The following is a 27,328-nucleotide window of genomic DNA, read 5'->3' on the forward strand; positions in this document are numbered from 1 at the left end:
ATCCCAGGGCCTAATGGTTACATGGTTAGGGTTCTGTCAATGCCTGACAAGAATATGGAGAGAAATCATGCAGAAAACAGGCTTCAGAACAGGCTTCCATGACAACCTAGTTGTGTCACTTTGAGCAAACTGTTAAACACTTCCATTTCCTTTTCTCCAAGTACCAAGTTATTTTCAGGACAGGTGAAGTCATGATGTAATGCATAGATATTGCCAGCCCATGTTGAGAAGAATGGTGATGGGAAGAGGAATAAGGGTAGTGATGGGAAAGAGGCCCAAAGAAGTTTGTGGAAAGTGCTGCATTTCTGTCTGCTGATCTGGGCACTCCTTACAGAAGTGGCTGAATTTGTATACATTTATATGAACTTATAAGACTACATTTAGACTCTGTGCATTTTTATTCTGATGTTTCTCAGTTAATTATTCTTCAAAGCCTCTTTGGTCTCTATGAGATTTTCTTCAGATGGGAATTCAAGCCTCTCTACCAGATTCCACCTACCTTGCTAATTGTTTCCACCGACAACTTTGCATGTCCCCTGTAAACCTGTTTCTGTTGTTTCAGACATTATGAGCAAATAAGGTAGAGCCTTCTAACTATCCAAAATCAATGGCCTATCTTTTCAGTGATAGGATTTTCTACATTTCAACTGGATGCAAGCCTTCCTGCTAGCAGGTTTGTGATTGTGATTTTTAGTGCTTTGTTTCTAGGTGTGATTATGAGATGCCACTGGGACCGAAGTTCATAAGCAGGAGTGATGCAAGCCACTTACTCCAGTGTGTTCTCTTCCATTTTACTTCTGGCTGGGAAATAGCAATGTCTGAAAAGCCTTGGCAGCCACCATTTCCAGATGGCAGCGCTACTGTGCCGGCTGTGGATTACTGGACTGTTAGCGGAAGTGGAAATCGATTCATTTTTCATATAAGCTAGAAGAGTATGAGATTGATTTATGACAACCTAATCTATATTATCACACTTAGAACTTTATGAACATTGTAATTCAAATGTGCCCTCCTGAATTGAGTTAGGCAAGTGTTTCTTTTTGAGATACTCTGGCTTACTGCAGTGGTTCCCAGGCTGTGCCACGTTCATTATGTGTCTTTTTCCTAGATATGTGATCATGAGAGGAATATTTGTTTGTCCGAGTCTCAGCCTTCTTATCTGTGAGTTGGGAATAGAAAATGATTATTTGAAGATTAAGAGATAATGCACACACAAGTTTCTAATAGTCTGGAATGCGTATCTAGTACTCAACGCTTGAGTTATTTTAGCACACATTGGTGGTGGTGGTCTTACAGAATCAAGTGCTTGGCCTTTTAAGAAATATGTGGCTATTTTCATAATATTGAAAATAGTGTCATGGGAACATAAAATATAATCAAGCAATTCTCTTGTTATTTATATATTCAGAAGAAATGGGCACATGAATACACCAAAGGTATGAACAACACGCTTATAATCATTTTAATATAAATAAATAGAAACAACCTTGCTTTTTCCTAGATATCAGAGAAAAATGAACTCAGTTTTAGAAAATTTCTTTTTAACTGTTCATGTTTTATCTTCTAAAAAACCACAGATTTAATATTGAATATTAAAGACTTATTAAAGAACGTTGCCCTTGATTACAATGCGACTTGGAGAAAGCACTACAAATCTATAATGTTTCACACATAAATGTTGATAGTAACTTGAATATAAAGAACAACATTTGGTATTCTGGGAATCTAAAGTACTTCCTTAAATTCTCTACTAAGGGTGATAAATGTTTCCGGTGATAAATGTTTCTGATTTCCTTTGCCTGAAAATATTCTCATTTATGCATGTTAATGTACTCAATACTCAAGTCTACATGGAGCATCGTGATACTATTGTACAACTGTCTGACTTTGTAGCTATTGAGAAGTTTGCTGCCTGAAATCCTGCCTTCCTTTGAAAGTTCTCTCTTTCTATCTGGCTGCTTATTTCTTTTTGATACTTGTCTGAGGCCTGAACTCAGGGCTTCAGTGTTGCTCCAGAACTTCTTTGCTTAAGGCTAGCTTCTCTACCACTTGGGTCCGAGTTCCTCCTCCAGCTTTTGTGGTAGTTAATTAAAGATAAGAATGTTACAACTTTCCTACTTGTGCTTTCTTTAAACTGTGATTCGCCAATCTCAGCCTCCTGAGTAGCTAGGAGTATAGGTGTGAACTAATGAGGGTAGGCTGTTTTATAATATAAGTGGTCTGTGGTCTTTGCGGTGCATCATATTCTTTCCAGCTGAGGCCTCATTACAAGATTGTTCCTCCTTGAAACTTTTCTCAGTCAAAATCCAAGTATATCAAGCAAGTCTCCTTGTCCTGCTTATTTACCCGTGATCAGGTGCTTTGCTAATACTTCCTGTCTTTGCCTCTGTGCCTTTACTTTTGAGGGCCTGCTTTTTTAGGTGGCTTCTGCTGTTCTGTGTTCAAGGCCCATTGTTCACATGACTCTAGCCTGGCCTTCAAAGCTTTGTGATTTTTATACATGCTCATTTTTATACTTGCCAGTTTATTTTATGATGAGTAAAGGAAATGACTGTTTTATCCTTGGCAAATTTTCTGTTTCAGTTTGAATTGTTGTGATGTAAACAGGCTGACCTTGGACACAATAATCCTTATTCCTTCACTTTCCAGGTGCTGAGATGATAGGTCTGCAGTACCAAACCCGACTAATTGTTTGGAATAAAAAAAAATGAAAGATTTTTAGAAATAGATGCCCTGATGATAATGTAAGTTTTTGCTTTATCTCTTAATTCCTCTTACATTTTCAATATTTTTTATATATCCAAGTATAATGGCCAAACCAAAAAAAAAAAAACAGCTATCTTCAACTAGTTTTGGAGACAGTTGAACAACTCTGTACTCTTGCCATACAAAGAGCCAGACTTTAAATTTCAACGGGATTCCATGGTCTTTTATTTTTCATCACCCCTTTAAATAGATTTTGCATTTAAAACAGCATTAAGCAAAAAAGTAAAGAGAGTTTCCTAATAGGCCATGTCCCCACAGGCTCATGAGCAGGCCATATCCCTCTCTAGGTTGTGACTGTTGTCTTCTTAATTAGAGATCCATGACATGTTCTTTTAGTAGAAAGCCCATAGTTTACAGTATGGTTCATACTATACATGGTACAGCTCACAACTTCTAATGCAATACAGACTGATATGCCCATCATTGTTGTATCAGTAATTCTAGCTGCAATGTACTAAAGATCCCTTTCTTGTTTGTCTCTTCTTCTCTCAAAATCCTTGGCACAGTTAGAACCATAAACATTTGGGGCTTTAAAAGAATCACTCCTTTGATTTTAGTAAAATGTATGTATCTTTTCACAGATAATGTGCTGTATTATCTAACACATTTCATTTCAGTGGTAGAGACTGTTCTGTTCTCTGGGTATCATAGCTTATCCACAAATCCAGTAAAAGAATGTTGATTGTTTCTAGTTAGGTATTATGCATGTATATTTTCATGTAGGTGGACAGAAGTTTTCAACCCTTTTGGGTACTCATCAAGGGGTCATATATCATGAGTATATTTAATTTCTATAAATTTGCCAAATTTGTCTATTGTGGCTCCATGGTTTCCCTCATTTGTAATCATTAGTACACATGTAGGACTCTCCTAACAGAGGATTAAAATAGCTCAAACCTAGGTACATAAGGTCATATAGAATGAGACTAAATGAAAGGATCTCTAGGATATGGAAACAAGAGCTTTATCTTGTGTGACTGTTATTCTTAGTGTACCATGTTATTTCTCTTCTCTTTTGTTGCCCTTGGGTTAATCTCATATTGTTACTGTATCTAACTTTGTTACCTGGTATATTGTATATACATTTTTGTTTATTTGAAATACAAAAGGGAATGGGGGAACAAGATGATTAGAAGGGGGCTGGAGGAAGGAAATGGGGATAAAACCATAAGAAGGGGTATTAATGTATGAGAAGTAATGCACCTACTATCTGGCATCTCTGTATACATTACCTGAACAATATAAAATAAAATAAAAAAGAACTGAAAATTCCTATTTCTCTAAATCTTTCACAGTTTTTGGTGGTTCCAGTATTCTAGATTTTGACCATTGACATAGGCATGTTGTGACGACTCATTATTGTATATCTCCCAAGGGAATATAGATCACTCTTTTCTATATCCACATCTTCTTTGATGAGGTGTCTTACATTGGAATGTTTTATTTTCTTATTATTGAATCCATGAGGTCTTTTCATAGAATGAATAACTGACTCTAATCAGATGTCTTTTGCACATACTTCCTTCCAGCCCAGGACTTGTCTTATCTCCTGCCTGTTGTTACAGAGAAAGAATGTTTAATTTTACTGAAATCCAGTTTTTCTGATTATTCCTTTTATGGATTCTGCCTTCCTTGTTGTATCTAAAATGTTATTTTCAGATTCATGAGCATCTCTGTATTCTCTTGTTACTTTTGAGGAATTACATATGGCTTTATATTTAGGTTCAGATGGGGGATCACATTTTTGGAAGGTGTAAGATATATATCTAGAGCTCTCTCTCTCTGTCTCTCTGTCTCTTTGTCTCTCTTTGTCTCTGTCTCTGTCTCTCTCTCTCTTTCCTCTTCCTCATTCTCTCTCTCTCATATGGATGTCTAATTGTCTTAGCACATTTGATAAAGAAACTGTCTTTTCCTCCTTTCTTGCCTTCATCAGAGCAGTTAATTACACATATGTACATCTATTTCTGATTCTCTTTTCTCATTCATTAATCTTTTAGTCTGTGCTTTGGGCGATACTACACTGTCTTGGCTTACTATAGCTGTTTTATAGTTTTGAAGTCAGACCCTGTGAGGATTTGGACTTTATTGTACTCCTTTCATTTTATGTTTGCTATTATTACTGACTTTCTTCTCTCTCACATTTTATCCTCTGTATTCTATCTCTTTATAAAATAATGTATGTATTTGAAAAATGAATATTACAAGAAAATAGAACCATCATCTTCTTCTTAACCTTTAAAAAATGCAACCATTTGTCAAAGAAAGAACTGATACTCATCTTCATACTTTGGGTGATAAAAATCAATCTTCAGAAGAATGTTAGGGAATTCTAGGAGGTAACTTGAGCAGTAATTATGGGGAAGGGTAGTTTGCTTCAAAGAGGCGTAGGATTCCCCATGCCTGTAACATAATCTGGCTTCCTAGCAAAGAAATTCTGCAGATTAACCAGACTAAAGACAATGCCATTTAATATATCTGCACTGAATACCAGAGATACTCTTAAGTATTAAAGTTTGAAAATAATTATTACCAAATGGTTTGTTCGCAGGCTTATCCTGAAGAGTGTTTTATAAGATAAAGTGTCAAGTTAAAATATAAATTTTCTTCCCCAAATAGTGCCAGACTGGAATCAGTTAAATATGCACGATTAACATACATGATTGAAATGGTTAAATTGTGGCATAATCATTCAGTGGAATACTGTTCAATAATAAATGTCTAGGGAGATCCAATAACAACACTTTGACATTGATCCATTTAATATGGCTAAAATCTTTCCCAGTGAAACAGTTTTTTGCAGCATTTCTGGTTAATTTTTCTCTCTATGTTTTAATTCTTTGCCTTGTATTTAGGTAAGATTTTAATTTAAAGCTACATGTACCTTGGACAAAGTTACTGGTATTTTTCTTAGATTAAAAATACTGTGCTGGGGTATGTAGCTTAGTGGGAGAGCATTTGTCTAGTGTGTGTGTGTGTGTGTGTGTGTGTGTGTGTGTGTGTGTATGTGTGTTTAGGTTTGATTTAAACATGCTGAAATGTGAAATGTAAATACAAAATAAAGATTTTGTAAGTGTTTATTTTTTATGAAATGATAACTTGGGAGATTGACCTCTTAAATCTAAAAGATTTAAGTTTTTTTCTGCAATCCTTTTAATTTTCCTGAATTTTAAATTATTGGCTATAGGCACCACAGGTATTTGTTATGAATATTAACACTATTAGTTCTTGTTTTTATTTGTTCTAGCTGGCTCTTAGTTCCCAAAGGTACAAAAAGGAATTTGTTATTCTTTTACCTAATCACTGTACCTTTTAGTTAAAAGAAAACACAAGGAACAGTAATTTAGACTTCTGCTCACACCTAGACACTAAATTATCTAGCGTGATGGATGGCACAAGAGATAGCGAAATGACTTAAGTGTTCTGATGAACCTTAAGCTTTCATTAAACCATTTAGTGCTCAAGGAGGACATTTTAGTTTCTGTCTGCTTTCTTGGCAAGAACTTAAACTGCTTGGTAGTTTGCTTGCACAGTGAAAGAAAGGTGGAAAACAGGCAGTCCAAATAATAACTGGTTAATCAGAACCTCCAAATTGCACGTTATTTGAGCTTCAAGGGCAGAGACAGCATGTTTCAGGGCATGATGGAAAGTCCTTGGTACAAGATAGTGTCTGACAAGGAGAGCTCAGTCTGCCAGGTCTGAGCATATGGTGGGACTTGCTGGTCTTCTTTGTGCTGGCAGTCCTGGCGTCCCAGTAAGCTAGGAGCTTGTTTGTTCTTGAAAGAGGATGAAGAGTCTGAATAAATCATTATGATTATCTTCTTATTGAAGAAACTAACTTGGAATTGAACCCACTTGTTTTCTTTTCTAAATCAACAACTTTGGACTAAGTAGAATTAATTTTCTATATTTTTTCATGCCAATAGCTTGTGGAAAGTTAATGAATTTGGTAGAGGTTTGTTTGTCACTGGGAAGTATTTTTTAGGTGAAAGTAGTTTGAGTTCAAACATTTAATTTTCTCTTCATTCTCTTAACTCTTTGTCCTAATTCTTCTTTCCCCTAAACTACTGTTCTGCCAGATATGACTCTGCCTTTCCTCTCTTCAGACATTGTCTACAGTAACGTGTATTAAAAGATTTCAGGGAAACAATAATTCCCCGATTAAGTCTTTAAATCTTATATAGAAGTTAGCCGAATTTCTTTAGTAATCAGTACATAAAAATGTTTTGGCATTTAGTCAACCAGGTATTTTGTTATTTGCATTTGTATGCATGAACTGACACCTGAGGGTCAAGTGGCCAGAAATTTGAGCTATAAATTATCTAACTAAAATTTGTCATATTTGGATATTTATGTAAATGGAACCTTAGAGATGATTGTGAAAATTAATTTATGCATTCATGCATGTGTGTAGAGAGATCGGGGGGTGTACACTGGGGATTAAACCCTAGGCTTCATATATTCACTTGGTTTTCATGTTTCTCTCAAAGCTGATGCTCTACAACTTGAGCCACAGCTCCTTTTCTGGCTTTTTGCTGGTTAAGTGTGATAAGAGTCTCATTTCTTGACCTTTTCTTCCCAGGCTACCTTTATATCAGAATCCTCAGATCGCTGCTTTCTGAGTAGCTAGAAATTACAGGTTTAAGCCACCAGTGCAGTCTGAGTATTATTCGATTATTTACAGATGGTCTGTGTAGATTGTTGAGTTCAGAATTCTTTGGAAAATGTAATACTTAACTTTCTATCTTACTATCACTTCTTGTTCCTTTGGTATGGCGGAGATGTATTTGTTGTTTATAAATTGACAGCTTTTCCTACTGCTTTTGTTTCTAAAAATACCATTGAATTTACTTTCTGTCACCTTAACAACTTGATGATGATGATTTTTTGAGTTTCTGAATCCAGTTGATAACAGCTTAACTGAGGAAGGAAAAGTGGGAAGGCTTGTTTGTTATCTTTAAGTTCCTAAGGAGAAAATGTGACATGTTGTTCTAAATAAATATAGACTAAGTAAATACATAAAAGAATACAAGTAAAAGCATAAACATGTATACATATAAGCATATACCTACAACTATATGAATATACTTACAAGAATTTAAATATTATTCTGATTGTGAGGAATACTCTCATAATGTATGGTAGTAAATGTGCATGGCATTCCACTGTCCTGTCTAGTTTGCATTCATGGTGGTATAATGTCAGCTATTCATTGCTCTGTACTTCTGGCTATTCTTTATGGCCAAGTGCAAATACTATCTTTCTTTACAAAAAGGAAGATCCCAGTCTGTCAGCCATGTTTGATTAATTTCTTAATGTAAGATAATTTTTTTACACACACAAATTAAGTTTTTCCATTGTTAGTCTTCATGTTCCTTGTGACTGATTTGTCTCTATGTTTCACTGTCAAGAATTATGCCTCACTGTAACCACAACCTACGTTAAATGACATTCTTCCAAAGAGCTACCTTTAAAGGAGATGAATCTACTATTCCCAGAACCTCCACACTGCTTTACTTATACTTTAATATGATTGTCAAATTACCACCTTTATTTACTATGTTTCAGATATTGTGTATGAATTTATTATATATTAATCTCTAATTCATTTTTAAAATAATTTTATTCCTATTTTGTACCTGTGAAAACTGAAATTAGGTAAAATTGATCTGTACAAAAAAGCATGCTTTTTCTGATCCCTTGTTCATACCATGTGGTTTCTAGAAGTCATTTTTTAAACCTTTATAAATCTCTAAGTCTGGCTGACATTAGAAGCATATCCTTTCCTAAGTTATATGACACTGGAGGTATAATATTCTTTGTTTCTCTTGATTATAGCTTGTAATACCCAGCAACTCATATTGGTTGCATGAGTGAATCAGTATTTGGAGTAACATAACTACAGTAAAAAATTACAGGTATTAAAATGTATTCAAAAATCTATTGAGAAAGGTACACTGGAGGGGCACTGGTGGGCATATACCTATAATCTTATCTACTCAGGAGCTGAGATCTGAGGACTGGGGTTCAAAGCCAGCCCAGGTATGAAAATCCATGAGACTAATATCTCCACTTAGCTACAAAACAAACAACCCCCCCCAAAAAAAAACAACAACAAAAAAGCCAAAAGTAGAACTGTGGTTCAACTGGGAGTGTGTTAGTTATGAGCACAAAAGTTCAGAGACAGCACTCAAGAAATATTCAAGCAGATGCGGAAAACATTTTGATACTTGAATATCATGTGCCATATACAGATTGCTTTATGAGTCCTACCTATTAATCTTTGTTATGCTTTGCTTCCAGGATGGCGTAGGGGTAGACGAGAAGCTGTCTTTAAGGCGGGTAGCTGTGGTTGAAGATTTCTTTGATATTATCTATTCGATGCATGTGGAAACAGGACCAAATGGAGAACAGATTCGTAAACATGCTGGACAGAAGAGAACTTACAAAGCAGTAAGTTTAAAATGGAAAAATAGAAAGAAAGAAAAAATAGTGCGTTTTGAAATGTGATATGTTTGCATGTGAAGATGGATTATTGAGTTATAATTATATACTTTAAATATTGTATTTCATCAGACATTAGACTATATTGTGATTTTACCCAATATTTATACTACAGTTATTACTGTTTTGGTTGTATGTCTGTAAGTATAGTGAATATTAGTAAAACTTGTCTTTAGAATTCTCACATTTTCTTTAAATATATATGAGAGGTGGGAGTATCAGAGTCAGATAAATGAGTACATATACCAGTCACATATTCAGTGTGTTAATGATATATGAATTGTGATCTGGATTATATAAATTAGCATCTTAATATTTATTCCTTTTAAAATCATATTAGCATAGTTACTTAGCCTCTCTTTTGTTCTTAAAGTAATACTGACAAGAGAAAATGGTATAGTTCTATTTCACCTTTTTATTTCTTATTTTTCCAGAATAGATTATAATATGTGTTATTTTCATAGATCTAATGCTTTAAGTGTTTTAAAATGGAAATGGGTGATGTTTTCATTATAAATTATATGAAAAGTAAATTTAATTGACTGTTAGATATTGAAATATATAAAGGTTATGATTTCTAAAGCTTCTAAGTAACTTATCATTTGATCTAGACCTTTTAATCTAGCTTTTTATTTAAGTAAAATTTTTATGAAATAATACTGTAGATATTTCATCCTTTCTAGCAAAACTAAGCAGTAAATTGTTCTTTTCCAATATGAGCAAAGTGTACATAAAAGTATATTCTCAGCAATCAAGATACATTTTTTTAGCATTCTTATTAAACTTTGCTTTTGGCTGCCTTTATATTAACTGTCTTTAGGTATATTGATACACAATATCAGTCTGGATCCATTTTTTTTTCAGATACAGAAAAATGTGTGAAATGCTCAAAGTTTCAAATACAGGTACATATGTTTGAAAATTAGCTACTGAGCATAAGAAATAGCTTCTATTCCATAACTATTTTTTTGCTATATTTCCAGGGTCATACTGAATCTTTGTAGCTGCATAATAACCCCTAATACCTCTCGTATTTACTCCTCCTTTTCTATGGTTTTATTTCTTGGCTGTTTCCAAATTGCATGGTCTGTGGGCAGGCACTATTGTAAGTTTCCTTACATAATTCTGCCACATAAACTTTCTTTTGACTTATACATCATGGGAGATATTCTGATGATGACTAATGATTATTCCCTACCTTCTTGAGATACTTTAATATAGACTAATGTTACTGAGCATTCTCATTTTGCTTGTCCTAAGCCAGATGCAATCTTCTGAACAGTGTTAGGAAAAAAATGTGTTTTGATCTACTAATATCACTAACTGTGCACTCTGACATTGACAATCAATTTTCAGGAAATAGCTACCTGAACTTGGTGTAGGGCTCTTCAGAATAGGGACACATATGTTCAATCTTAGTAAGTGTGAACAAAAACACACCAAAATCCATTTTTAGAAAAAGCATGTAAATTCATAAATCAGTACTGTGGTCTCCAAAGTTGTATAGGTGCCAAAAAGCAATTTTAAATAATCTAGTTTTTAAAATGAATTTATTAGGGACCTTTAATTAAGGTGGAAACATGAGCCAATGACAGAGATCCAAACTTTAATCCTGTTTTCCTAAATGAATATAGATAATCAGATTCATTGACATTACCCAATGGCGTAAACTGGTAAACATGTTTTCAACATACACTTGTGTGTGCATATGTTTGTCTCAGACATAAACGTAGAGCCTAAGTGCTCTCCTGAAGCTTTTTTTTGCTAAAGGTTAGTGCTCTATCATTTTAAGCCATAGCCCCACTTCTGGCTTTTGGTGCTTAACTGAATGTAAGAATTTCAAGGATTTCCCTGCCTTTGTTGGTTTCAAACCATGATCCTCAGATCTCCTGAGTAGCTAGAAAGAGAGATGTGGGCCATTAGCATCCATCAGGCCCCAAATATACAATTTTATATCAACATTATTAGAACATCTCATTTATTTGGAGAAGGTATACCTTATTTGAAGCATAAGAAATATCTGGAATGTTAATCCAATTCCTTTATTTTTTTCTATTTGAAGATCTTTCCCATTTTCGGAGTTAATGTTTTATTATCAAAATCTTAACATTTATCACCTTGTCCTGAGGTCAGGAAAGTTCTTTTTGGCCTAAGTTTACTTACTGGTATCTTTCAGTTCCATCATAATTAGGAAGAACTTTCATTTTATGGAGCTATGAATCCATCACAGGAAAAAAAAAGACAGAGCTGCTTGCAGTGCCAGGAAAACTGGCACAAATGACTGTACAATGTATTGAGTGGAATGTTAAAAATTAATGTGTCTAATCAATAGCTCATAAAACTAAAATGAAATTTGAAGTGGAATGTTTTAGTGCTATTAGATTGGGAAAGTTCAGGTTGGGATTTCGTTCTCCTTGCAATATTGGAATGGCCTGGTTACTGGTAGAGTTAGCTAGATTTCTCTTGCAATTATAATGGTTCCCACTAAGCTTAAACTTTTTTTTCTGCTAACACATTAGTAAATAGAACATGCATGATTATGTTTATTGACCTTCTCTTTTCTCCCCTTTTCCTACGTGGCCAAGAGTTCATACTTCTACAACTAATCATTAAAGCATATCATTCTGTCTTAACAATATTATCAATAGATTTAGTGGTCATTTTATTTTGCCTTTTTTTCTGGCCAATCTTTCTCTGTTTTCACTCTGCAGGAAATGGTGATCCTTTAATATGGGATTAGCTTTTGGATGCTATTTGGTTTTCCTATCTGCAGTAGATCATTCCTTGAAATATCTAGGCACTATACAACTTACAATTTATTGCAATCTGACCTGACTATACAGAAAATTGGAGAACATATATACTATTGCTAATGAGTTCTTGAAAAATCCACACAAAATGACACATTTAAGGAATATAAGGGCAAGTAGTAGTATTTTTAATCAGCTCCTATTGCATTCTAGATTTTTTTTTCTCCATTCCGTACATGTGTATGTGTTAACTTACTGGTTGGTCCACTAGATGGGTTTTCAACAGTATTTGATTACAGTCACCAGCTGGTGGTGTACGTTAACCATAATGAAGAAGAAAGGGCTATTCAAACAGAAAAGGATATATCTGCCTATCTTTTTTTCTTGTTTCCATCTCCTGGATTTCATTTCAATAAATATTTTGTATTGTACATTTGTGTTCATCTTCTAAGAGTATCCTCCTATAAGCCTTAGAGTCCTATATAATTTAACATGTCCCACTTTCCTTTGTGGCTTGTATTTTGTCCCTAGCACAGCTACCTTCTCAGGAATTACTTAAGTCAGGGTCCAGGTAGTGAATTAATAGCCAAAGTTTCTTATCAGAGGTAATGTAAGAATAACTGGTGGAAATCTAGGAACTAAGGCAAAGTCAGATTCTCAGTATGGAGAACAGTCTGCATATATATGTGTGTACACATATACACACAATTTGTAGTATTATATCATAAACTTACATATATGACTCATAGATATAGCCGCCAATAATTACATTTATTTGATTCAGAGTGGAGAGCATATGTTATAGCTAAAAGAAGAAAGAAATAGGCCGGAAGCCAGACAATCACAATTTTAAAATTTAAATCTAGCACTCGTTTCCTATCTGTGAGACTTTGGCAAATTACTTAACTTTTTGCTTTAGGAGAGGATAATTATATACATGATACAGTAAAATGGGTGAGTCAGTATGTATAAAGGGAATATAGTAAGTGCAAGATGGACGTTACTTCTTTGTCTAATTAGTACCCATGATCTAGATAGAACAAAAACAGGACAATTACCAAAACGTTATTCCTGAGATCATAGCTCTCCTTCCAGACTTAGCTTTTAAAAATTTAAATTATTTCATTTGCTGTGTCCAAAGCTTGACTTTTAAACCAATTCAAAAATGTTGAGCATTTAGAAATTAATCTTAATTTTTTCATACATGAATCTAGTTTGAGGGGGAAAAAAGATTATTATTGGCTCCTGAAGATATACTCTCTCCAGAGATATGCCATAGAAAAATAGCATATTCATGTAAATTTCTTTCAGTCGTATTCTGAAAATGAATGATGAATTGCTTTATTATATCCTGTATAGAATATTTAAACTTACATTTTACTTTGCATAATTTTTGCTCTGTTCTTTTGATTAATTGTTTCTACTGCTAAGAATATTTTAACTTGCACCAGATGCTGCTGGTTTGTTATATAAAAGTAACCAGAATTCTTGTCAGTTTGTAATGAGATTGACGAACCCAACTCATACCCATTTGTGATGTTAAAAACAGCGGTAAACTGCAATCTAGATGGTCCTAACAATTTGCTACATCTGTTTTTGGCTCTATACAAATTTTATATGCACAATTGCTAAGATATATTTGAAAGAATAAGATTATAATAATGAACATAGAAATCAGTTCCTTCAAAGCTGTACAAATATGTGGAATACATCCAGCTCTTATAAAATCAGATTGATTGGTTGCCACAGACCAAAAATAAATGATCATCACTCCATTGTTATCTGGAAAGTTGTATTGGAGTTTAATAGTGATAACGATAGTCCCAGTAATAATAATAATGACAACAATAATAATAATAAAACATCTGTAGTTGTTTGCCTTTATGTTTCTGTTGTTTTAAAAGAGTAATCAAACCAGTGAGGCCATATAAGTGAAGATCAAATATCTGCAGATTTTTTTTTTATTCTTCAGGATCTTTGCACATATATTTGCAGTGGTCTACCTGACTTCTGAATGGACTGCTGCTTGGGTGATGACATGACTTTGAGTGGCAGTGGAGCAGATGTGACACCACTGACTGTGATGCATATATTATTTCTTCTTTACTTTCTTGATGTAAATATAGATAATGATGGGAATATCTGTGCTTCCTCTCTACTTCTATAGATGGAGAGAGAGAGAAAAAAGAGAGGGGGGAGGGAGGGAGGAAGGGAGGGAGGGGGAGACTTTCATTCGACTAGTTGAAACTAATACTGTTGATACTGGAGTTTTCTTATGTGCTTAGGTGATTATTGCCAGGGAGGCTTCATAGGCAGATGTGTTTTCTGCCCAAGACCTTAAGTTTTATAATTAGAAGTTAATCTCTTTGGATTAAACCACTAACCCCTATATATTGATAGGACAATTAAATATCCTTAGGAAAGGGAAGGTAGAAAATAAACTAGTCTTCCAGCTGTCATTGACACCTTATAGTGTTGGTTCCCAAATTTGCTTGTCTGGCATAGCTAAGGAGTAAAACAGAAAGAGAATATGATGTGTGATGTTCATATATCATTTTGCTCATTTTTGATGGTTAAAGAATACATACAGATGTAAATATTTGATACACACACACACACACATGTATTTGGTGTCCATCTAATGATACTGAGGTTTTAACTTAGGGCCTCTTGGTTCTTTCCCTGTTGAGCCATAGCTCCAGCCCTTTTTGACTTTCACTTCTTGCACGGACTGGCCAGGACCATTATCCTCCTGTTTGTACTTCCTGTATAGCTAGAATGACAGGGATATGCCACTGCATTCACCTTTGTTTTTCCTTTTTTCTTTTCTTTCTTTCTTTCTTTTTTTTTTTTTGCCAGTACTGGGTTTTGAGCTCAGGGCCTGAGCACTGTCCTTAGGTTTTCTCAAGGCTAGAGCTCTACCACTAGAGCTACAGCACCACTTCTGGCTTTTTCTATGTAAGTGATACGGAGGAATTGAACCTGGGTTTTCCTCAGAAGGGAGCCCTAAGAACATTTAGCTTTTAGTTTAGCTTAAAACTCAAACTCATCCCTGCTACCTGGGTCACTAGGGTTATAAGCAAGAGCTTCTGCACCTTGCCAGAGGGCTATTTCTAAAGTCACTAGGAAGTGAGACAATAAATCTGCTCATCCTGCTTTAAAGTAAAACTTAGCAAAATGCCTGGTTCATAACTCCATACTCTTGAGGGGAAAAAAAGACTTCATATTTTTGAAGTCTTTGCTTATTGCTTGCTCCAAACCAGGTGCATACTAATGCTATTATAAATATTAATAATGAAGTAAGTTTATTGCTTCATGCATGGCTACATTAGACTAGGTACTGTTCCACTCATATTTGCAGGGAACTGTCTTCCTGTATTTACACAATTTGAAGCTCTGCATAACAAATTGTATTTCACACAGGAAAGGTTATTTTCCTGACGTGCTTTTCAGGAAAAAGTTTGCTGCTCCATTACATAATGGTATGAACTTGGAGGTAGGGCAGAAACATATTACTTTTAACACATGGCTTGTTTTGTTTTGTTTTGTTTTATCACTCTCACACACATCCACACAGATATACATTGGTTTTACATTGCTTGTCTCTAAATATTTTAAAAGTAATTGCATAAAATTTATAAAATGTTGTTTATTTTTATGTTTCTTGCAGTGAACACTCCTTGAAAGGAGTGTTTCTCCTTTGGGAGAAACGTCATTAACTCTTTATGTTAGCATAGTAAATTGCTACTACAGTGCTCCCTAGTGGTGAAAGTAAACAAGTGCATCTTTAAAGGATCAACAATTGATGCTTCTTTAGTGAGTGATTTTCACTCCCATCCAGAGTTTGTTTTCCTAGGCGTAGTGATTGTGTAATAGACAGAATCACCTTTGTTTCTTGAAGCATATGTATGGATGCAGATGTACAAATAACTACCTAGGTATTGAATTGGAATAAAATGTATAGAAAGGGTAGCTAGGAGACTAGAGTGAAGTGGTAAGACAATGGTAATCGTATCTAGATGAGCTAGCCTTTGGTTTTAATCCTGATAGTGCATATTCTGTGTTCATTGAGCATGTAACTAATTTGTACGATTGTTTTAAGGATCATAAGTAATACGTGAAGTTTTAAACATACGAATTGCCTCGAGAATTATACACTATACTCATTGAACTTTAATTTTTTAAGCTTAGTTGCACTTATTAAACTACTTATCAAGCAGTCTACATATTAAACATAATGTTTAAGAATACAAAATTAAAAAATTAAAAAAATATGAAATGAGCTGGGTGCCGTGGCTCATTCATGTAATCCTAGCTACTCAGGAGACTGAGATCTGAGGATCAAGGTTCTAAACCAGCCTGGGAAGGGAAGTCTGTGAGACTCTTATCTACATTAAACAATCCAAAAACTTGGAAGAGGAGCTGTGGCTTAAAGTGGAAGAACTGTAGCCTTGAACAAAAAACTGTTTAGGAACAGTGTCCAGGCCCTGATTTCAAGCCTCAAGACAGACCCCTCCCCCCAAAAAATGTCAGAGGGATTACAAACCTGATAGATACCTCTTAAAATAATTAAAACTTTTTGTGTGAACAGTGATCCTTAGTGACTTATGGATACCACCTAGTTTTAGCCATTCTATGACAAATGTAAAAAAAAAACACCTTTTATGTGTTCTTTTCTTTGTATTTATTTATCTGTTTATTTTTGTGGGTCATGGGGCTTGAACTCTGGGCCTGGATGCTGTCCCTGAGTTGTTGAGTTCAAGGCTACTGCCCTACCCCTGAGTCTGGGTGTTGTCACTGAGCTGTTCAGCTCAAGGCTACCGACCTACCCCTGAAGCCACAGCCCTACTTCCCATTTCCCAATGGTTAATTGGAGATAAGAGTCTCAAGTTCTTTAGTGCCCAGGCTGGTTTTGAACCATGATCCTCAGATCTCAGCCTCCTGAGTAGCTAGGGTTACAGGAATGAGCCTGTAAGAACAGCCTAGCTATTCTTTTATTTTTTACTCACCCTTCTTTCTACCTAAAAATGAAGCAAAGTGCGGGGGGTGCGGGATGAGTAGGGTGGTAGGAGGGTGGGTGAGAACGGTAAAAGGGGGGGACATTGCTCAGGAGGCACTGTATTCATAATCTGCTCTATTGAATGACAGCTCCTTTGTACAACTACTTAAAGAATATTAAAGAAAACAATAATACCCAAAACAGAGACATTAACTCAGCTGCTAGTTTAGTAATTAAACAACACTTTTATTTTCTTAGAGAATTGGCAAAATCTAACTTTTTAAAATATAGTTCCATGTTGGGGGAAATTTATAATTGTACAGATTCCAGTTCCCCAGAGAAATTTTGATACAAATAATCTAGGTTAACTAAAATTTCTGCTGAAAAAAATGGTGGGGGGTTTCAAAATAATATGTATGCAATGCATTTAATGACCTAGGAACTAATCCATTCAAAATTGTCAGAAGCCTACTAATACATCCAAATTCCTATATTTCTCTACTGCAGAATACACAATAGGACCACAAGATCAGTGATGTTGTTAATCCCTTGTCCTTTGATGATTGTAGAAATGGTGCATGGATTCTATCAAGGTCTCTGTAGTGAATAAAAAGAGCACGTGATACTTCACAAGGAAGATATGTAACTCACAACTACCACAAAGGTGAAATGGCTTGAGCAGGAGTTGACAGACAAATCTGTGTTGCAATTTTTTTAAAAGGCATTTCCAGGTTCAGTGTGGGTATGTTAATATTGGCTAGGAATTCATCCATTTCTTCTAGATTCTCAAATTTGTTGGCGTAAAGGTTTGAGAAGTATTCCCTCATGATATTCTGGATCTTGGTAATTTCTGTCATGATTTTACCATTTTCGTCTGTGATTTTGTTTATTTCGGTATGCTCTCTTCTTTTTTGGTAAGATTTTCTAAGGGTTTGTCAATTTTGTTAATTCTTTCAAAGAACCAACTCCTTGTTTTGTTGATTCTTTCTATAGTTTTTTTGGATTCCAAATCATTTAATTCTTCTTTGATTTTAATAATTTGCTTCCTTCTACTGGGATTAGGGTTGGTTTGTTGCTCTTTTTCCAGGAGCTTAAGGTGAGACATTAACTTGTTGGTTTGCGATTTTTCCAACTTGTTGTTGTAGGCACTCGGCGCTATAAATTTTTCTCTGAGTACTGCCTTTGCTGTGTCCCAAAGGAGTTGGTATTTTGTGTGCTCCTTATTGTTAAATTTCATAAACTGTTGGATTTCTGTTCTGATCTCTTTGATGACCCACTGGTGATTCAACAATGTGTTCAGTCTCCATGAGTTACAGGGTTTTCGTTGGTGGAGATGTGTTTTCAATTCCAATTTGATGCCTTTGTGGTCTAAGAACGTGCATGGAATAATTTCAGTGTTTCTGAATCTGTCCAGGTTTGTTTTATGGCTTAAGATGTGGTCTATTTTGGAAAATGTTCCATGTGCTGCTGAGAAAAACGTATATTGTGTTGTTGCTGGGTGGAATATTCTGCAGATGTCTGTTAGATCTAGTTGGTCTATATAGTTGTTCAGTTCTCTGTTGAGTTTTTGCCTTGTTGATCTGTCCATAGGTGAGAGTGGTGTGCTAAAGTCACCAACAATCACTGTGTTTCGATCTTGTATGGTTTCACTAAATCCACTACCACGACAATGTTCATTGCAGAATTATTCACCATAGCCAAAATATGGAACCAACCTAGATGTCCTTCAGTTGATGAATGGATCAACAAGTTGTGGTATTTGTACACAATGGAGTTCTATGCTGCAGTCAGAAAAAACGACATCGCCCCATTTGTTAGGAAATGGAAAGACTTAGAAAAAACTCATATTAAGTGAAGTAAGCCAAGTCTCAAAGGAACTTAGGCTCAATGGTTTCCCTCATTTGTCATAATCAGTAGAAACCTTGGGCTTTACTAGCAGAGATCTGCAATACAGCAAAACCTTGATACATAGGCCATATAGTATGAAGCTAATTGAAAAGACCTCCAGGATATTGAAACAAAAGCCATATAATGAATGATTGTTGCCCTTACTGTACTATGTTATCTCTCATCTCTTTTCCTGTCCCTTGCTTATCTCATATTGTTACAGTATCTCACTTTCTTATCTGATATATTAGATTTATTTGTATTTGGTTATTTGAAATTGGATAGGGAAGGGGGGAAAACCAAGATGGTGGGGGTGGAGGGGTGAGTAATGGGGACCAAGACATGTGAAAGGGTATCAATATATATGAATTAATGCACCTTCTGTCTGGCAAATATCATGTAACCCTTTTATTAATTACAATAAATAATATAAAAAAAGGTATTTCCAGTGCTTGTATGTATAATTATTGCTTTACTGGAAAGCAGTATATTTTCAAGGTAGAAGTATAAATTTTGGAGACAGAGAGATTACATTGCTCCATGCACACCAAAGCTCTGAGGGTTAAGTTCCAGTAATGGAAGCGTTGGCTGTTGTGGTACTAATAGCTGCTGTCCATTTGCAAGGACCACAGCAAACAATCACAGTCGAGAGACATATTGTAAAGTAAATGCTGTGGCCAATGCTTACGTTTATGTCTCAGAAAACATATTTTCCAGTTGTTAAGTAAATCAAATGTCTAAATGATGAATTCTGTAACCATGATGCATTAGTACCATTTCCCATGATGCACCTGGCCTGCAAAAAATACTATAAGGGTTGTGCAGGTTATGACAATCTCTAGCAGTGGGAAGCTGTTCTGAACTTCTTTCCATGGCCTTGCAATGGCTGTTTCATGCCTCGTTTAGAGTCTCCAGCAAGTACATTCTGGATGTATTTCCCCCCAAAGAAATACTGGCTCTCTGCACACTAGCACTGTACAAGATAGGTAAACTTTAGTGGACAGTTACAATTTGAGAAAAAATAAATGAGCATGAATGTACCAATGAATGAACAGTAGAACAAGAAGTGATCTGCTTGTCAGACTCCTTAAATCTCTACATGAAACAAAGATAGTATATTATTTCTAGGATTCATTGGTAAAAGTGAATTTCTCTTTTTCCCTATGCATAATTATGTCTTTCAGGGTGGATCTTCATGCTGTTATGAAACCTATAAACATTTGCTTTGCTAAGTCATCTTATTTACATGCAATATTTAGGGATTCTTTCATTATTAGGAAACATGTATGAAGAAAATCTTCACTGGAAAGTCCCCATCTGCTCATTTTATTTCATCTAGTGTTAAGATTTTTCTGTTGCAACAATCTGTTCCTTAGAAGCCACATAGTCTTATGAATGACACAGAAATACCACTTGCAACTTCAGGCCTGTTCCTCAAGTATACTTGACTTTGCTATCACTTCATTTATTCAATTTATGATTATTTTAATGACTTTCAAATAGAGCTTCAAATTAAGGTTGTGGGTCAGTACAAAGAAGGTAAAATTGTTTCCTGAAAAGCAATGTATGTACATTTGATGTCTAACAAGAAAACAAGTTATTTCTATGAGGAGCAAATAGTGATCTAATGTTTGGCAACATTCCAATTCTTTTTTGTCTATTACATTGATCTACTCATGTACTGGTATCACTTCAGACTCATTGGATCTTCTCTAGTATGCTTTTACCTGTGAATCCTCCCTCTGATAGATTTATTATATTCTAATGGTGGATTTCTGAGTCTTTGCCATTGGCCTGGCATTAGTATTGTTCCCTTTCTCTGGAGAAAATTGATTTCATGCCCAATACCTCTTACTGCTTTCATGCTACATTTGGAACATTTACTTGAAATCTTCAACTTGCTTTTAACTGTCTGAAAAAATTGACCTGGGTGATCTAAAAATATTTCTGTCTGCTTCAGACCTTCTTTGCCAACTTTCTTTTAAAAATCTGACCACATATTGACTGTCCTCTCTTAGCACTTCATAAAACACTTTGGGTAGAGAAATTCATTCCTATGCATTAGACATGTGTTTTAAAATTACATATCTTAAACCATGGGTGAGTTATCAAGTCAGTTGGGTATTCTATTTTTATTAAAATAAAGTCATGTTCACTCAAAACAGTGAATGATTTTATTAATTTTATCACTTTCTGATATAAAATGTATTTTCACTATCACTGTTGGTCTAAAGAGTCAGAAACAGTCAATCTGGGACCCCAGATGACCTGTAGACTGGCCAGTAATTACCTCTGCTTACTATCTCTCACTTCTGTTTCTTCCACAATCTTACATGTTTCTGATATCAACAATTGTTCCACATTTTGTATTACCTTTAGACCGAAACTTAAAATTTCAATTACTTTAGGGAAATACACACTTTAAACCTTATAGGTTAAAAAATAAGATCCAGAATGCTTACATAAGTTTCAAAGAAGTAATAATTTATTATTAAATAAGTTTGGTCCCAATATTGTCTTCTTACATAGACTTCATGGTTAAATGAAGAAAACAGGGGACCTGAAGAATGAGTGTGAAGACTCCACGAGCAAAGTTACTATTGAAAAACACAGGAAAAGAAACAGTGAGCCTTGAGCATATACTGGGTGTTGATGATTGTACTAAGGTAGGGGCACAGTAAGTGTGGAAGTGATCTGGTGTTGTATGAGAAACATCATGCCCTTCCTTCATCTTTAACACCCATTTGGAGATATATGCAACCTCACAAGTCTTTCTGAAGTGAAATATTACCGAGGCTGTATTTAGTTGGTAGGCCAGTATGTTTGGATTCCATCGAAATGAGCTATTATTGATGTACTTTTCACCTAAGAGTTTCTATGTTGAATAATGAAAAATCAATAAACTCATTACCAAACAACTCATTACCAAGTCATTACCAAACCAGGCACATTAGTGCTTGGGGAAATATCTAGCAGTATTTTGCAGTGCCTAAACATACGAGAGATATTTATTGGATAAATAAATAAATGTTTAATCTAGGTTCAGTGGCTCATGCCTGAAGTAGGAGTTTCTCAGGAGAGTTAGGTCATGGTGGTTTATGACTGAGGTCAGCCTTAGCAAAGAAGTTCATGAAGCTTCATTTCTACCAATAAAATCGCAGATACATTTGTCTAATATAGCTTTTCTAGTTATATAGAGGCATAAATACAAGGCTAGTCATAGAGATAACTTGGGAATAATGTGAGACTCTATTCAAAAAAATAACAAAGGTTCCACAGCTAGCATTATACTAAATGGCAAAAAGTTAAAACCATTTCCTCTAAAATCTGGAACAAAACAAGGATTTCTGCTGTCTCCATTTCTCTTCAGTATAGTATTAGAATTCCTAGCCTGAGCAATAAAGCAAGAAGCAAATAAAGGAGATCCAAATAGGGAAAGATGAAGTAAAACTCTCTCTTTTCAGATGGTACGATTCTGTATTTAAGGAACCCTACAGACTCTACTCTCAAGTTACTTGATCTGATAGGAAACTTTGGCAAAGTAGCACAGAATAAAATTAGCCCTTAAAAAAATCAATGGCTTTCCTGTATGCCAACAATGAGAAGAGTGAGGCTGAAATCAGGAAAGTAATTCCCTTGGCAATAACCTCAGGAAAAAAAAATACTGGCCGGGTACGGTGACTCACAACTGTATGCCTAGCTACTCAGGAGGCTGAGATCTGAGGATTTTGGTTCAAAGCCAGCCTGAGCACTAAGGTTTATGAGATTCTTATCTCCATTAACCACCAGAAAACCAGAAGTGGTGCAGTGGCTCAAGGGATAGGGTGGTAGCCTTGAGCTGAAGAGCCCAGGGACAGTGCCCAGCCCAGAGTTCAAGTCCCAGGACGAAAAACAACAACAGCAGCAACAACAACAACAAAACAACTTAGGAATTAACTTAACCAAGGAAATAAAGGGTCTCTATGATGAAAACTTTAAAAACCCGAAAAAGGAAATTAAAGCAGAACTAAGGAAATAGAAAATCCTCCCAAGCTTCTGGATTGGGAAGATTATCATCGTGAAAATGACAATCCTGCCAAGGGCTATCTACAAATTCAATGTAATACCCATCAATATTCCAGTGTAATTCTTTAATGAAATAGAGGAAGCAATCCAAAAATTCATATGGAACAATAAAAGACTCCCATATAGCAAAAACAATTCTTAGCAGAAAGAACAGCACAGGAGGAATATTAATACAAAACTTCAGAGTCTATTACATAGCTATAGTAATAAAAACAGCTTGGTACTAGTACAAAAAAAGGCCTGAGGACCAATGGAATAGAACCAAAGACCCAGACAGCCTCTTCAACAAATGATGCTGGCAGAATTGGTTAAATACCTGTAAAATGATAAGTTGGATCCTTATATGTCACCCTGCACCAGAATTAATTCCAAATGGATCAAAGACCTTGAGGTAAAAGTAAATACCATGAGAACATTACAGGAAGGAATAGAAGATACACGAGGTCTCCCTGGCACAGATCAAAACTTTCTTAGTAAAGACCCAGAAACACAACAAATTTTTTAAAAAGTTCAGACAAATGGAACTGCATTAAACTGTGGAGCTTTTGTATGGCAAATGACATAGCTAGCAAGTTAAATAGGAAGCCTACAGAGTGGGAGAAGATCTTCAGTACCCATACAACAGACAAGGGTTTTATATCTAAAATAAACCTACAGCTCAAAAAATTGAACTCAGAAAATTGAATCTCTCAATAATAAGCTTTCAAAGAAATAACCATCCCATTAAAAGGTGGGTTAAAGACATAAAGAGAGACCTCTCTGAAGAGGAAGTAAAAATGGCCAACAGACACATGAAGAAATGCTCGACATCTCTGGCCATAAAAGAAATGAAAATCAAAACAACTTTTGATATTCTGCCTAACTTCAGTTAGAATGGTCACGATCAAGAAATCTAATAACAGCAGATGCTGTCAGGGATGTGGCTAGAAGGGATTGCTACTACACTGTTGGTGGGAGTGTAAACTTGTTCATCCACTCTGGAAAGCAGTATGGTGGTGATTCCTTCTCCTTCTCCTAGGCATTTACTCAAATATCCAGAAACAAAGCCATACTAACCCTACCAGCACAACCATGTTCATTGCAGCACTGTTCATCATAGCTAAGATATGGAACCAAACAGATGCCCCTCACTAGACAAATGGATCATGAAGATGTAGTATATTTACACCAATGTTGCCATCAGAATGACATGGTACCATTCATAAGGAAATGGAAAGACTTGGAAAAATCACATCAAGTGAAGTAAGCCAGACTCAAAGGAACATAGGCACCAGGGGTTCCCTTATTTGTAATAATTAGTTACGCATCTAGGAATCTCCTAGCAGAGGATTACAATAGCTCAAAAGGTAGGTACATATGGCCATATATGATGAGACTAAGCAAAATGATCTCTAGGATATGGAACAGAGGTTTATCTTTGTGCTGGGTGCAGTGCCTTACCCCTACAATCCTCAGTAGGCTGAGATCTGAGGATCATGGTTCACAGCCAGCCCAGGAAAGTAAAGAATGTGAGACTCATCTCCAACTAATCTCTAGAAAACAGGAAGTGGGGATGTGGCTCAAGGGTTAGAGTGGGGACAGCGCCCAGTCCCAGAGTTCAAGCCCCATGACCCACATACACAAAACAGAGGTTTATCTTTGTGATTGTAAGATGTAAAATGTGAAGTTATTTCTTTTCTCTTTTTTTTTACACCCTATGGTTTATAGCATGTTGTTACTTCATCTGATTTTGTCACCTGGTATATAGTATATATGTTTATTTGAAATAGGGAAGGGAAGGGGAAAAACAACATGATTGGTAGGGGTGGGGGGAGAGAAATGGGGAGAAAAACATGAGAAGTGATATCAGTGTTCAAGAAGTAATGTACCCACTACCTGACGAATGTAACTGTAGCCCCTCTATGCATCATCCTGACAATAAAGTACAATTAAAAAAATCAGATTGGAAAAAAATATGCGCTTAGTTTTACTCCTTTAAAACAAACTTTCATGATTATTTTGCCTGGATTTGTATATTGCAGCTAGATTATGATAGATGTTTTCTCAAAAAAGCAATACGAGCAAATTGAACCAGGAGATTATTTCTGATTTATTCTTTATCTATAAATAATAGGATTTCATAGAAGTCATCAGAAGTTTGGCTCCCAAGGGCAAAATCTTTCATGGTGAAGTGTGATTTTTGACAAGAGCTTTGATTTTCAGGTTTTCATTCCAATAAAACAAAACTATTGTTGCTTTTAGCTGAATTCATTTTGAAAAAAAAATCAATTGAAAGAGTAACTTAAAAATTATTGTAGTTTGTGTCATTTTTGAAAATCATCAAGGTCCATTTTTGTGAGTTTTCAAACTCAGTGTCTGGAAAGGAGTATAACTCATCTAAGCATCCAGTCACTTCTTGACATGAAGATTGTGTAATAACATTTATCCTTTCCAAAAAAAACTTGACACTGGTATACTTGGTTAAAATAATATGATTATTTTTTGTGGCCCGGTCTTTTTGTTTAGCTTTGTTTCATTATTTTATGAGTGGATTGTGAATACTCCAAACTCACCAAGTATTCAGTTAGGCCAAGTTTGCCTTTTCTGCCATTTTTTTTGGCATACTATTTGAGAAATAGAACATAACTTACATTCCTATCAAACTTTTGATTAATTGCACAAGCCTTGTGCATCGACTTCACGGCTTGTTACAATGTGCCAGTGTCACTAGTGTCACTTAACATCATGGCAGCCATCACTTCAGCTGGAGAAGGACACAGACGGTCAGCTAATTTCTTCCAGGTGGGACTCTGTATTGTTATTGCATAGTCTAATGAGTTTCTTACTGCAACTTAAGACAAGCCACAGAAAGCTTGGTGTCTCCTTCTGTTCAGAAGGGTCACCTCAAACTATCTAGAGCATTTTATAGTTACAAAGAACCTCACACCAGGGGACATTATAAATATTATGGAATAATTAACCTACGCTGTTAGGTTAATGCCTGGGCTTTTTTGGGGGGTGGAAGGAATAGTCTCCCTATTATCTTTAATAATAGGGATTGGTAGGAGTGAGTGCTTGGTTATGAGGTATAGTGGTTCAAGTCATGGACCCTGAAACCATGTTATTACATGAAAATACTGGCTTGAACTTAATTCAGAAAATGTGTGCTGTCTTTAAGGTTTCATTTTCTTATCTGTTAAACAAAGATCATAATGGTGAAAAGGCAATCTAATCATGAGGGTTAAATGATAAATCCATAAGCATTCCCTTAATGGGAAACTTAATGACACATAAATTGTTCAGGAAGTATTTTCTTTTGTGAGATACAACTGAACCAAGGAATAGTCTTGTATAATTCTAGTTCTGTTTTCGGAAGGTTTGTTTTCTTCTATTTCAGAAACCAAGAATTGCACTTTGTAAACAATCTGCATAAAATCAAAGAACATTTCTACTGAAAATTGTCAGAAATATAATGGATTGGATATTAGACAAGACTGTTGAGATTAAAGAATGAAACAGGATACAAATTTCTCTATTCCCAAATTTTCTCAGAACTTTTTTTCTCCATGTGCAGTAATTTTTTGCCTTGAGTTAAGGACATAAACTTGTGTTAGAATTTGTGAAATGGACAGTTGGAAAAAATACAGAAAAGCAGATATTTGTTATCAAATAATTTTGATGACTATTTTTAAAACCATTTCAATTTTAAGAATTCAAGAGTAATCGATTCTTAAAAAATGAGATTCTTATTTAAAAAAGATGTAGGAAAACTCTAGGTATTGTTTAATTATTAAATTTAATCAAACCAGCTTTGCAAGTTTGTTATGATTCTCTTATCATTTGGGTTTTTTTGGGTACCTGACATTTCTACCTTACCTGTGATCTTTTGAGAAGAACTTGAGTAGCAATTGATATCTTTAGAACTTGATTTTATATTTCAGGGATTTTTTAAAAAAAATAATAGGGCTTCTTCTTAAAAAGAAAAGACAGGCCGTGAGTTTGGCCTAGTGGTAGCTGCTTGCCTAGCATGCACGAAGACCTGGGTTTGATTCCTTGGTACCACATACATAGCAAAAGCTGGAAGTGGTTCTGTGGCTCAAGAAGTAGAGCTCTAGCCTTGAGAAAGTCCAAGGACAGTGCTCAGGCCCTGAGCTCAAGCCCAGGACTGACCAAAAAAACAAAGAAAAGACATAGGCTATTAATTCTCTTCTCAGTTATATTTGTCAAGCATATTATCCATTATTTCCTTGTTTCATTTGAATCCTCAGATGAGAGAATAGAAGCAATGCCCTTTTAAGGATAGGGTCACTGAATTTTCCTCCAAAGATCCATTTGTCATTAGACTTTTGAAGTGGTCAGATGAATTCACCCTTACAGCCAT

General features: G+C 35.3%; 1 protein-coding gene across 6 annotated transcripts in view; it reads left to right on the forward strand.

The window, feature by feature from the left end:
- The window catches only part of Nol4 (nucleolar protein 4), a 241,456-nt gene that overhangs the window by 47,147 nt on the left and 166,981 nt on the right, over nucleotides 1–27,328 (forward strand). For 5 of the 6 annotated variants that reach the window (XM_090353270.1, XM_090353268.1, XM_090353269.1 and 2 more), the window contains one exon: nucleotides 9,067–9,216. In XM_090353270.1, coding sequence (XP_090209396.1) covers nucleotides 9,067–9,216 — 150 coding nt within the window. Of the gene's footprint in view, nucleotides 1–9,066; nucleotides 9,217–10,137; nucleotides 10,173–27,328 lie in introns of those variants that run through there. The other variant, XM_090353272.1, reaches the window with a different exon arrangement.

This window comes from Megascapheus bottae, chromosome 19, assembly GCF_031878675.1.
Source record: "Megascapheus bottae isolate mThoBot1 chromosome 19, mThoBot2.hap1, whole genome shotgun sequence".
Lineage (NCBI taxonomy): Eukaryota > Metazoa > Chordata > Mammalia > Rodentia > Geomyidae > Megascapheus > Megascapheus bottae.